Consider the following 13,741-nt stretch of genomic DNA (forward strand, 5'->3'; position numbering starts at 1 on the left):
TGAGAAAGGGGTCTTATTAGCATGTCGCAGTATATCTATGGTAATTCTAATAAAAGGTCCTAACTGCTCAGACTTACCAGACAAGCATTAATTTGAATGCATGTGTCTCCAATGTACTTGTGGTGTTCTTTCTCTACCTCTGTCCACATTAACAAAGTATAATCTTAGCCGGGAAAGCTGGTCCAAAGGCCATTACTGTATGCGGTATCCAACCGGAATCACCATGGAAGGCTGTCCCAGAAGCAAGGGCAACATGACCAGATTGACATTATTGACTTTCGCACTATTATTATTGGACGGTTGAGAACAAGGATCCTCATGTTTTTTTTTTATCCCTCTCGTGTTTTTTATTGTGTTTTGTATCCTATGATTTTTATTATGGACTTATTACATTCAGAACAAGTGAGGACTACCGATACTGGGATCCAGAAATGTGAACTGTAGAGATGGGGATTTTAAAAGTTTTTTTTCTTCTCAAAGAGTTTTATTTCATTTCAGAGGGCAAAGCCAAACGTTCAAAATATTAAAGAAGATTGCACATAAACCATTATTCTATGTGTGGCCGAGTCTCATATTCTAAACTGGCCACAAGGGGCCATCTGTAGCCTTATGAGTTTATGTGAAATCTCCATTAATACCTGTACAACATTGTAATTAGAAATATATTTCCATTAGATTTAAATATATATTTAAAGTATTGAGTGTTTGTGTTGGTGTTACTGTAATTGGTTCAACTTCAAAGCTTGGCCTTTTGTTTTCCCTGATAACATCTCACCTGGGAAGTAAACAACAGCTTTCTTTGACTCATCCAATCAGGCTGTTCCCAATATACATTTACTAGGTACAGTGACCAATTAGGGAGAATATATTAGCCACACTACAGGAAGTGGGGGGGGGGGGGATATAATGCTTTGTGAGCAAGCCAGCTCACTCTGGTGTGGGAGCACACGGCGGTCACCATGGGCTGACCTGAAGTTAACAGGTAATCTAACTCTGAACTTGCACCTTATATTGTATTGTAAATATGGTTCTGTGAGAAATTTGTAAATATAATTAAGCCAGGGGACCTACACTGTATATTGTGATGTAAATACTGTCTGATGTGTAATTTGTATATATTATGTAACCCTATAAATAAATGTGTATTGCTGATTGAACTCTCTCTTTTGTACAAGATCTCTCAGATCTAGATATGTATATGTCCATACTACTACAATGATTGAGGGGTATGCACATAATCATAAATTGAGAGTCAACAACTGTTTCTTTCTCTTTGTATACAGTTTTGTATTTGCATCCTATGTATATTATATTTACTCTACTACACCTTCCTTCTTAATCAATTTTCAATAAAACTAATACTTTTATGACAATGGAAAGATACGTAGATGACTATTACCCCTTTAAAGTCCCACTTAGAGGAAAACTTCATGCATTCTGTTATGGTTCAGGGATGTGGGTTGGTCACTTTTAGGCCCCATTCATACCTGAGCGTTTTGTAACTTGAAGCCTGAAGCTACAAAACACTGGAGAGGAAATAAATCTATTATTCTCAATGGAGATGGTTCACATCTCCACTCCATGTCGCCTGAAGCCGAACGCCTGAAGCTCAAACAAGTTCTGGACCCTTTTTTGCTGCTCAAATCAGACAGATTTGGGCGTTTCTTCTTCTTTTATCATTGGAGACCTTTTGCCCTGCACAAAATCACGGCAAAACACACCGCAAAATCGCGGTAAAAACACTGCAAAAACGCAGCAAAATCACTGTAAAATCGCGCGATTTTCTGCCTGAAAACGCTATGTTCAGGTGTGAATGGGGCTTTAATGTTTGAAAAATAGCACCATTCAGCCAATTCCTTGAGTACTCAATAGGTCCTCTCCTATGACACACTGCAGGCAAGGACAGAGCTCATCTCAGCTCCAATGGGCACAAGAAAGGTCCCAAGAGCCGCACATCACTGCAAGACCCTGTGTGTATGTGTATGACAGACTCAACCCAGGCCTCGTCCCAATGCGTTTTGGTTTGCCCCCGGAATCATGACTAAGCTCCGAGAGTGGAGTGAAACACGTTGGAGGGGGTGTCTGGCTGGAGCGCAGGCTAAAGCTGTCATACACATTACACACAGGGTCTTGTAGTGATGTGCAGCTTATAGGAGCCTCATAAATACCCATCGCTGCCTTTACATACATTACTCCTGAAAAAGAAGCAATGTTTTAATAGTTTTACTGTGATCTTCAAGGGAATCAATTTAGGCCACACTGATATGCTCTTGATGCATTTCATTGGAACTGTTCTATGATGAGTTGTGCCTTTGACTCATTTGACTCATTCACTGCGTGTAAATATGAGGTTGAGCTATTTAGGTCAGTAAACAACAGGCTTTACAGAAGAAAAGAAAAAGAAGCCAAAGGGATAGAGGAAAATACGACAAGGAGCAGAAAGCTCCACTCGCAGTTTCTGATGTCAAGATGCTGGTAATTCTGATACTTGGTAATATTAATTTCCCAGACACAAATTTACCGATTTATCTGTCCAAGATATCAGTGGACTAAATAAATCATGTTACTGTGCCCTGCGGCTGCCCTTTAATAACACATAAAGAAGCGATGTCTACTGACTTTGGAGTCTGCTTCAATCTTAAATGTCGTCAATTTAGCAGCAAAACCAGGGAGCGGATTCAGCTCAGTTACTTGTGAAGAGACATTGCATTTCCTATTCAAAACGCATCAAAGTCACAAATGAAATAGAAACGAAGAGGAAAAATGCATATCACTGCCACATGGAAGAAATGCTGTAATTATTGTATTTAGTATAAAGTGTTCTGCAGGAAATTACAGGGGCAGCAGCAGCTCCTCACTGAAAATTCTTCTTGCTCTTAGCAGACGTAATGTAAAATAGATACTTGGGAACACGAAGTGTATTAAACTGTTAGGACAACTATAGGGGAGGAAAAAATGTTTTTTCTGTAAGTTAGCCGTCACTTCCAATGCAGAAAGAAAGTAAAGAAGAAATGTAGAACATTTTCTGAAGCTTGAGCGGCCTATGCTGCCGATCCCCAACCCCCCACCCCCAGCCACGCTGGTCAACTGACTGCAGAAGGCATAAAGGAGAAGGAAAACAACGGTTGCCTATTAGAACAGCACAGCATTTGGCCCCTTCTGCTGGATTTTCAAAACTGATGCCGGTACACAACACATACCGTTAAACAAGCAACTTTTTTTTGAGAGTAAAAAGGCCTAATTCACAAAGCTTTTGAGCAGGGATCACTAAATGGTGGACCACGATCTGGACCTGGACCAAGCAACAGTCCTGCCCAACCGCCACTATTATCCTCACAGCAGGTGAGGTGGCAAGTGCTGTAAATCTGGAAAGAGAGTAGAAGTCTTTTCATATTACCAAGCCATTAAAGAGGAAGTAAACACTGATGGGTTTACTTCCCCTGATTCCCTGCAAAGGTAAAGCATAATGGACTACTAGTCACTGCTGTCCTCTGTAGTTCCTAACGTCCATCTTCTTGGTGGATCTCGCATGCGCACGGGAGCCGACACAGTCGCGGCATATCGCCGCGATCTGCAGCCTGCCCAGTGCGCCTGCTCGCTGCTGTCTACGGCGCATGCGCCGTAGACAGCGGTGGATGTCTTCCGGTAAATATCTCCTAAACCGTATAGGTTTAGGAGATATTTCTTGGACCTACAGGTAAGCCTTAACCTAGGCTTACCTGTAGGTCAAAGTGGTTTGTAAGGGTTTACAACCAATGTAATCACCTGCCTCTTAACACAAGTTGGGCAGCTCCCACCTACAGTCCCCCTCCCTAGCACTTCCCACCCGCTGTGAAGAAGATGGTGGAGGCCAGGCGGGAGACCCAAGAGAATATGCAGCTGCTTTGGGCCTTTGCCCTGGTAGGACTGTGCAAGGGAGGCTACAAATCAAAGTGGGACTGTAACGTAAAGGATGGGGGGGTTCTATGACATGAAGGGCCACTGTGATATATAAAGGGGGCACCTTCGATGTGTAAAAGGGGCACCTTCCTTTGATGTGTAAAGGGGGCACATGATGTTCATGGGCACTGAGGACACAGCTGAACTGATGTAAAGGGGAGTGGGACAGTGATGTGAAGAGGGGGGGCTGTGATGTAAAGGGGGGGACTAAGGACGCTGATGTTAAGAGGAGGGGTTGTGATGTGAAGGGGGCGGGCTGAAGACACTGATGTATGGGGGGGTGATGTAAAGATGTAAAAAGGGAGCTATGAAGTGTTATAGCGCAAACATGAGACTCTGTTGTCAATTTTAATTCTAGACCCCTGCTTTAGAGAAATGCTGTTCCATTGCAGAAAACTGGTCCCTTGAAGTTAAATGGAAAAATACCACTTACAACAGTGCTGAGCTCCTGGGCAATCCCGCTGCTCTCACTGGTTATTCCCTTTGACATTCAGTGAGGTCAGAGGGAGGAGCAAATAAAAGCTGCGGGACTGGAAAAAAAAGGTGTGTGTGTGTGTGTGTGTGTGTGTGTGTGTGTGTGTGTGTGTGTGTGTGTGTGTGTGTGTGTGTGTGTGTGTGTGTGTGTGTGTGTGTGTGTGTAAAAACAAGGAAGACGTACATGTAAGACCAGCAGCACTTAATAATCGGGTTATCAATTGTTATGAGTCCATACATATAGATGCTTAATTAGTTAACTATTGATCCCACATGTACAGTGAGGGAAAAAGTATTTGATCCTCTGCTGATTTTTTTACCTTTGCCCCACTGACAAAGAAATGATCAGTCTATAATTTTAATGGTAGGTTTATTTTAACAGTGAGACAGAATAACAAAAAAATCCAGCAAAAACGCATTTAAAAAAAGTTATAAAATTGATTAACAAAACATGACTTCGTACTTGGTGGCAAAACCCTTGTTGGCAATCACAGACATTTCTTGTAGTTGGCCACCAGGTTTGCACACATCTCAGGAGGGATTTTGTCCCACTCCTCTTTTCAGATCCTCTCCAAGTCATTAAGATTTCAAGGCTGACATTTGGTAACTCAAACCTTTAGCTCTCTCCACATATTTTCTATGGGATTAAGGTCTGGAGACTGGCTAGGCCACTCCAGGACCTTAATTTGCTTCTTCTTCAGCCACTCCTTTGTTGCCTTGGCCGTGTGTTTTGGGTTATTGTCATGCTGGAATACCCATCCATGACCCCTTTTCAATGCCCTGGCTCAGGTAAGGAGGTTCTCACCCAAGATTTGACTGTACGTGGCCCCGTCCATCTATCCTTTGATGCAGTGAAGTTGTCCTATTCCCTTAGCAGAAAACACCCCCACAGCATAATGTTTCCACTTCAATGTTTGACGGTGGGGATGGTGTTCTTGGGGTCCTCCTCCTCCAAACACAGAGAGTTGAGTTCATGCCAAAGAGCTTGATTTTGGTCTGATCTGACCCCAACACTTTCACCCAGTTCCCCTACGAATCATTCAGATGTTGATTTGTAAAATTTAGACAGCCTGTACATGTGCTTTCTTGAGCAGGGGGACCTTTGTGGGCACTGCAGAATGTCAGTCCTTAATGGTGTAGTGTTACCAATTGTTTTCTTGGTGACTATGGTCCCAGCTGCCTTGAAATCATTGACAAGATTTTCTCGTAATTCTGGGCTGATTCCTCACCGTTCTCATGATCATTGAAACTCAGAGGTGAGATCTTGCATGGAGCCCCAGGCCAGTTTTGTTTTTCTTCCATGTGCGAATAATCGCACCAACTGTTGTCACCCTCTCGCCAAGCTGCTTGGCGATGGCCTTGTAGCCCATTCCAGCTTTGTGTAGGTCTGCAATCTTGTCCCTGAAATCCTTGGACAGCTCTTTGGTCTTGGCCGCTGTGGAGAGATTGGAATTTGATTGATTGCTTCTGCGGACAGGTGTATTTTATGAAGGTAACAAGCAGAGATTAGGAGAACTCCCTTTAAGAGAGTGCTCCCAATATCAGCGTGTTACCTGTATAGAAGACGACTAAGAGCCAGAAATCTTGCTGATTGATAGGGGATCAAATACTTACTTCACCAATTAAAATGCAACTCAATTTATAACTTATTTGAAATGAGTTTTTCTGGATATTTTTGTTGTTATTCTGTCTCTCACTGTTAAAATAAACCTAAAAAACATAAAGCTGCGCTAAAACTTATAAAAATGATATTGTGACATATTGAATTCTAATATCAGATACTAAACGGTGTATGTTACCAAAAACCGTGCAAAAAAAATTATTACTCTAAAATAGAACACATAAAAAGTCCAAAGGGAAGAGAAACGCAAAAAAAATAAAAAATAAAATAAATTCAGTCCATTGAAGTGACTCTTTAAACCACCCTTCAGATGTATAGCAGGTGCGCCCAGAGAGAGAGTTTTATCCACCACCAAATTCAGTAAGGCTTACCAGCTGCCAAGATCTCTTTTTAGGGAGATCATACAGGCTTGAAAACAAAAACGATCGCTCCCGGTCTCTCCAATGGCTTGAAAACAAACCGATCGCGCCTGGTCTCTCCAATGGCTTGAAAACAAACCGATCGCGCCTGGTCTCTCCAATGGGTTCTGCTGGCGTCTCCAACTCCTATACCTCCTTCTTAGAGCGTCTCACATTCCACCATAATTATTTGGTAAAAAAAAAGAAAAGCTCCCATAGCATAATTCCATATAAAACTTTAATCCGAACGTAATAAAAGAATAACAAACTCACAGATTTACAAGCGTGTGTACAAGCGTGTGTATAATCACGAGCCGGCCGGCTCTCTCCTCTTTACACTGCCCACCCTTCCTGGTCAACGCGGAATGGCGGTGACGTCAGCACGCCGCTCACCTTACGTCGTTTCGTCAAAAATGACTTCTTCCTGGGGTACGGGCGACGCGCTGATCCACCGCCATAAATACTAACTGGCAAAGAACGTAACCACCCACTTCCGAGCTCCTGGCTACAGCTCCTAATCTGCCATTTTAAAACAGGGCAAAATTGATCGTTCGCTCTAACCATTGAATAGTAAAGCCACTTTAAGAAATCAAAACCGAACCGTTTCTCAAATGGGTCTACATCGGCCAATTAAACTATGTCCCTTAATTACCCAATCGGGAAATCACGATCGGACAAAGGCGTCTCCTCATGTCCAGTCGCACAGTTCAAATATATGCAACCAAAACACGAAGGGACCCAGACAGACTCACTCCCAGACCCTGCTCTCCCTCATGGACAAGGGACGCATATCAAACAGATCATCAGATCGTTTCATGATTATAAAAGTTCGTAAAACTATACATATATACGAAGAAAAGGAACATTCTCATATAGAAAACAATTATTCCAATTGGCCTTATACACAAAGGACTATTGGAAAAATTGTATATGCTAAGATATATGCCAAATACGTCAAAACACCCCCAAGGGGAGCTTAGTTGACCCAGTCCCACAAAGGGGATCACTGTCCCATGTTTTACCATGGGTCGCCAACCAACTAGGAGAAATTTGGAATGAAAAGTTAAAATCTAAAAAAACACAACTAAGGAATAATGGTAGGATTAAATGATGTCACAAAATCACAAACCATACCCCAAGAGAATAAAATATTGACACTAGCTCATACCGGCTCATATCAAGCCACAAACCATATCCCAAATTTGTAATTAACCCTTTAAAGTATACCAGGGGTCCGTACAATCCCCGTACACTAATAAAAAGGTTATTCAGGCACACCACATCACCCACCCCAAAAGGTAAAACACCCTCCTTAGGTGGCCTCTAATGATGTTAAGGGTGACCAAGACCACTACCCTTACCAAAGCCCACTAGTCAGTACCAAACAAAGTATACCCATCACATCTCCTCACGGTAGATGATGTCGGTTGGATGGATATAGTCTAGCAGCACCTTTATGTAATTCAAAATAAAGCCCACAGCAATTATCAGAGAGAACTAACAAACCCTCTACCCCAATCAAATCCAGACTGAGACTAAGGACCCAACCCAGGAATTCGTAAGTGGTTCACATTAGAAGAATCTAGCCGTTATCTATGAAAGCGTTTATGTCTACATCCACATTAAGACCATAAGGTGTATAACATCTTGTTTTGTGTATCCACGACATTTCTAGTCTAGACAAGTCACGCTCCAGGGAACTACCCCTCCAGTGCGCACTAAACCTACCATTAATATCATAGACTGATCATTTCTTTGTCAGTGGGCAAACATACAAAATCAGTAGGGGATCAAATACTTTTTTCCCCTTACTGTACATACACTATTTTACCAAAAGTAGACAAGACACCCCTCTAAATTATTGAGTTCAGATGAAAAAGACATTTGTAACAATATTTTAGGGAAGGCTCTTTCCTGTTCCAGCATGACAGGATCTGACGAATTTGGTGTGGAGGAACTCGACTGCCTGCGCACAGCCCTGACCTCAACCCTACTGAACAACTTTGGGATGAATTAGAAAACAGATTGTGAGCCAGGTCTCCACATCCAACATCAGTATCTGATCTCACGAATGGCTGAATGGGCACAAATCTCCACAGACACACTCCAAACCCCTCTGGAGAGACTTCTCAGCAGACTGAATGTTGTTATAGCTGCATTATACTTAATCCTTAATACCCATAGATTTGATTAAATCTAAAGAAGATTGTACAATCAGATTGTATAGCGTATGGCCACATTTATACACCTAAAATTACTAGTTGCGCTTTCAGTGTCATTAATTGTTAACGGCATACCAAACACTGAAGAAAACACTAATTTTGCCACATGAAAAAACAGGTGACAAATGCAGTAACAAATTTACAACAATGTCCTATGAGCTACTTTGCCAGGTGGAGCGCAGCCCATTGCAATCAACAGGCTGACCCAATGTGTGTGTCACTGGAAAAATGAGCCAAAAAACATGCACTCCCACAACTCTAGATGTGAATGAGGCCTGAAAGTGAAATTGGTGCATTTACAGAACAACAATGAGGCTTCATTCACATCTATGCATTTCCACACAGAAAATGTGCGCTTTGCCATGCATTTCATAAATGCTGCATCATGTTTGTGTTGTCATCACATGTTAAAGGCTCCCCAAGTGCAAACACACTGAAAACTGCAGTAACGTACCATGCGCCGCTCCAAAAATTGTTCTGGAGATTCTTTGGGGTGATTGTAGCATGTAGGGCAGTCTATTCAAGTGAATGGGCTGCCCTATGCGTGACAAGTGAAAACACTCCAAAGCACACAAAACAAACGCATGCGATAATGTGAGTTTTTGTTGGAATAAGGCCTCATGACTGAGTGTCTCTGCCCACTCATACTTGTATAAAGATGCCACACACTATACAATCTGATTGTACAATTTTTGTACAATTTCCTTTAGATTTACCAGAACTATGGAATAGGAAAGACACACCTGAACTAACCATTCAATTTGTAGCAAATCAGGCAGGCCCGTGTACTACATAGCTGATGGGAGATCTAAAGGGGATTGTACAATCAGATTGTATAGGAAGTGGGCGGAAGGTAGTATTGTAATGAGGGAGGTGTGGCCCAGAGTGGTGAACACGCCCAACACGCCCTCTTCTGTGATGCAACAAGGAAGCGATGGCATCTGGGAGAGGACCTAACAGGAAGTCAATGCTGATAAAAGCTACAGGAAGTGATGTAATCTGAAAATTCATTCAAAGATACAACAAGATACTAAATATTATGTGAATGAGGTAAGTGAGAAAATGACATTGGGATGGCTGGGCCAGGAATGGCATTGGAAAACGCTTCTATTATGAAAAGTGAAATTCTGCCCGGAAAGGTGAACTTATCCTTTAAAATGATACATTGATGGGGTGGTGTGTTACCACCATTTGACTTTGTAAAGGCTTCAATATGCAACATTCTGGTGAAGATTTCTCACCAATGGAATACAAGAAAAAAAACCATGAAGGCAGTAGGTGTTTTAACATGCAAAAAAAAAAAAAAAGATGAGCATTGCATGGGTATAGAGCAGGGATATGCAATTAGCGGACCACCAGCTGTTGAAGAACTACAAGTCCCATGAGGCATAGCAAGACTCTGACAGCCACAAGCATGACACCCAGAGGCAGAGGCATGATGGGACTTGTAGTTTTGCAATAGCTGGAGGTCCACTAATTGCATATCCCTGGCATAGAGGAACTTGTGGCCACACGTCAGACAATGAACGATTTACATTGTTTTGACAAGCAGTAAATAAGTGTTAAAACAAGCCTTCAATAAACCTCTGTAGTTACATCCACTCTGCAGAAATTCATCCTTATGCGGAGGTCCACCCTAAAGTGGACCTTCCGCTCATTGGAATCCTCCCCCCCTCCGGCGCCACAATTGGCACCTTTCAGGGGGGAGGGGGGTGCAGGTACCTGTACAGTACAGGTATCTGCACCCACTTCCGGATGGCTCTCTGCGGAAAGGGGCGTAGATTACGCCCCTTTCCGAAAGTCCCCCGCTGCCTGCTGGGAAACACAAAGATCCCAGAGGCAGCGGGTCCATCCTTATTGCGCAGCGCGACTCGTGCATGCGCAGTAGGGAACCGGGAAATGAAGCCGAAAGGCTCCACTTCCTGATTCCCATACCCAAGATGGCGGCGGCAGCACCCGAGAGACGATAGAGAGATCGGCTTCGGGTGCCGACATCGCGGGCGCGCTGGACAGGTAAGTGTCACTATTTTAAAAGTCAGCAGCTGCAGTATTTGTAGCTGCTGGCTTTTAAAAAAAAAAAAAAAAAACGCGGAGTCCCGGCGGACTCCCTCTTTAAAGTTCACAAGAGAGGCAGTGAAGTTGTTCTGATCTGACATCCGCACTCTGCTCTCTTCCCCCTTTCATGTGCCCCTGCTCTGCGTTACATTAGATATTAAAAATTCGGCTGTAAAGTCAATGAAAAAAGGGTGAGTAGAAAATGTACGAATTTGCAAACTCTGAGGATGAATTACAACTTTTCATTAAGCTCATTTACGAATATAAAATTCTTGGCACATATTACCGCTTGTCAAATAGCACCAATTTTTCCCCACCATACCATAGATCCAAACATGTCTGTCAGTCTGACAGTATACAGATGATCCCAGCTGTATTCTATTTCTAGTCTGTGCTGCTCAAACCATCACCTCCCAAGTGGATAAAAGAGGATGATGAAGAGCAATATACGGGGGGTATACACAAACTGACAGACACACCCACATATCCACTGTACATGTTCTCCTCCTTACCTCCTTCCATTAGAACATATAACCGCAGCAAGTTGAAGACTTGTCTGTAGAGATGTAACTCGCTCCAGCTCCTGCCAAAACAAAAACAATTGATTGATGACTCCGATTTTAAGCATTTCTAAATCCAAAAACAAAACAAAAAAAAAAAGTTTATAATTTTTTTGTTTTATTTTTATCATGTTTTTCCCTTTATTTTTACTTGGCGATTCTGCCAGTAACACGTCTTGTCCTAGGGTGACAACGCTCACTAAAACCCCTTCCACACTGCCAGCGTTTTTAAGGTGCTACAGCGCTAAAAAAACGCCTGTATAGCGCCTGAAAAAAGTGGCTCCATTCACTCCAGTGTGAAAGCCAGAGGGCTTTCACACTGGAGTGATGTGCTGGCAGGGCGTCAGTAAAAGTCCTGCCAGCAGCTTCTTTGGAGAGGTGAACTCATGGTTCCTCCCCATTGAAATCAATGTAGCAGAACTACGATTTAACCCCTTTTTGGCCACTAGCGGGGGGGGGGGGGTTAAAACTGGGGCCGAATAGTGCCGCTAAAATGACGGTAAAGTGGTGAAAAAATAGCGCTGCTTTACCGATGACGCCCGGGGCGGCTCTGTGTGAAAGGGCTCTTACAGCACTGTGAATATGGAGAAGAAGCATCATCCCTATAGGACAGAACTACAAACACCAACCCTCTCCCCTTCACACAGGAAGTGATCAGTTTAAATATTTCTAGCAGGTTCAACAGGTATTTTTTGCACTTAACAGATATACAGTAATACCTTGGATTAAGAGCATAATTCATTCTAGAAGAATGCTTGTAATCCAAAGCGCTCAGATATCAAAGTGAGTTTCCCCATAGGAAATAATGGGCGGCACAGTGGTGTAGTGGGTAGCACTCTCACCTAGCAGTAAGGTCGCTGGTTCAAATCCCAACCACGACACTACCTGCCTGGAGTTTGCATGTTCTCCCTGTGCCTGCGTGGGTTTCCTCCAGGTACTCCGGTTTCCTCCCACAATCCAAAGACATGCAGGTAGATTAATTGGCTTCTGTCCAAAATTGGCCCTAGTATATGAATGGGGACATGGATTGTGGGCTCCTTGAGGGTAGGGACTGATGTGAGTGTGCAATGTACAGGGATAGGGACAATTGTAGACATTCACTCAGGTTGAACTGGATGGACTGGTGTCTTTATTCAACCTTACTAACTATATAACTATGTATAATAAAAACTCGGGTAATCTGTTTCAAAGCCACTGCTTGTCTATGCAGTACCACATGTGGCCAAAGGTCTGTGGGCGCCGGAGACACTCACAGACCACCAAGTTTCCGAGAGTTTCTGTTGCCCCCACACTTCTGACCAAATGTGGTATTGCACACCCCAGCGGCTTGAATCCTGCTCGTCTTGCGAGACAACGCTCGCAAAGCGAGTCAAGATTTATTTAAATTTTTTTTAAATAGCTCATATTGAAAAATGCTCGTAAACCACGTTACTCACAATCCAAGGTTCCACTGTATAAAAAAAACACTTCAATGGTATTATTCAAAAGACACAAAGGTAACCAAGTAAGAGAATTTAATTGCTAAACTTTAGCAACAATTTTAGGGCAACTCAGGCCAAAAAAATAAAAATGTACATTCCTTTAATAAACATCCTGGGCTAGTTCCACTAGACCTGTATCTGATGGCGTAAAAATATTGGTTGGTGAATACCACGCTGTGCCAAGTATTATTCTCCACAATTTGTTTATTGTGCATTAAAAAAAGAAAAGAAATAAAATTAGACATGTTATCTGCCAATAAAACTTAACCAAAAAGTGAATTCTATGCATCCAAAAATATAGAAAATATACCAAATCAAATCATTATTATTCAACCAAAAAAATTATGTCAAAGCAATAACTCATTATCTCCTCTGATTCTGCAACATGTCTGGTTGACGAACGGCCCTTCAGAAACGAACTGAAAAGTGCGAAATTAATAATGCGAAAAGAAAAGCGCAAATCAACACTCACCAAACTTCTACTAACACGAAATTAGCAGAAGGAGCCCAAAGGGTGGCGCTAAAGAGCTGAAAAAACACGAAGTACGTCACTACGTTCGTAATCTTTGCCCAACATTTGTGTGTCCGTGTGTATGCAAGACAAGTTGGAGCCAACTCCCTTCGGAAAAAATTTCAGTTTTGTTGTTGGAGTACAGTCGGCTCGGTCTTTTTTGGCAGCGCTCGGCTCCAGAAACAGCAGGGAGGCGGGACTGCGAGTGGAGCCGAGCAGTTGGCTCGGTCTTTTTCGTCGGCGCTCGGTCTGTCTCGGCGCTGGGAAATTTAAACGTGGGCAAGGCTGCAAAAGGCTCTGGGCAATCTGCAAATGATACTGATCATTCTGCAACGATGGACAAGGCAGCAGATGCACACTGATAAGGCTGCATTCATGGGCATTTAAATGCAAGTTTTTTTTTCCCTTAAACTTCCCTCCTAAAACTTTTTTCCTTAAAATGCCCTCCTAAATTGGGGTGTGTGTTATACACCAATAAAT

The 13,741-nt window shown here is 42.7% G+C and overlaps 1 protein-coding gene across 1 annotated transcript in view; it reads right to left on the bottom strand.

Moving 5' to 3' along the window:
- The window catches only part of VPS50 (VPS50 subunit of EARP/GARPII complex), a 367,497-nt gene that overhangs the window by 267,843 nt on the left and 85,913 nt on the right, over positions 1-13,741 (bottom strand). Inside the window, exon 6 of the mRNA XM_077490790.1 lies at positions 11,222-11,292. Coding sequence (XP_077346916.1) covers positions 11,222-11,292 — 71 coding nt within the window. The remainder of the gene's footprint in view (positions 1-11,221; positions 11,293-13,741) is intronic.

Source organism: Lithobates pipiens, unplaced genomic scaffold (genome assembly GCF_037356315.1).
Source record: "Lithobates pipiens isolate NorthernLeopardFrog02 unplaced genomic scaffold, aLitPip1_a1.2 Scaffold_19, whole genome shotgun sequence".
Taxonomy (NCBI): Eukaryota; Metazoa; Chordata; class Amphibia; order Anura; family Ranidae; genus Lithobates; species Lithobates pipiens.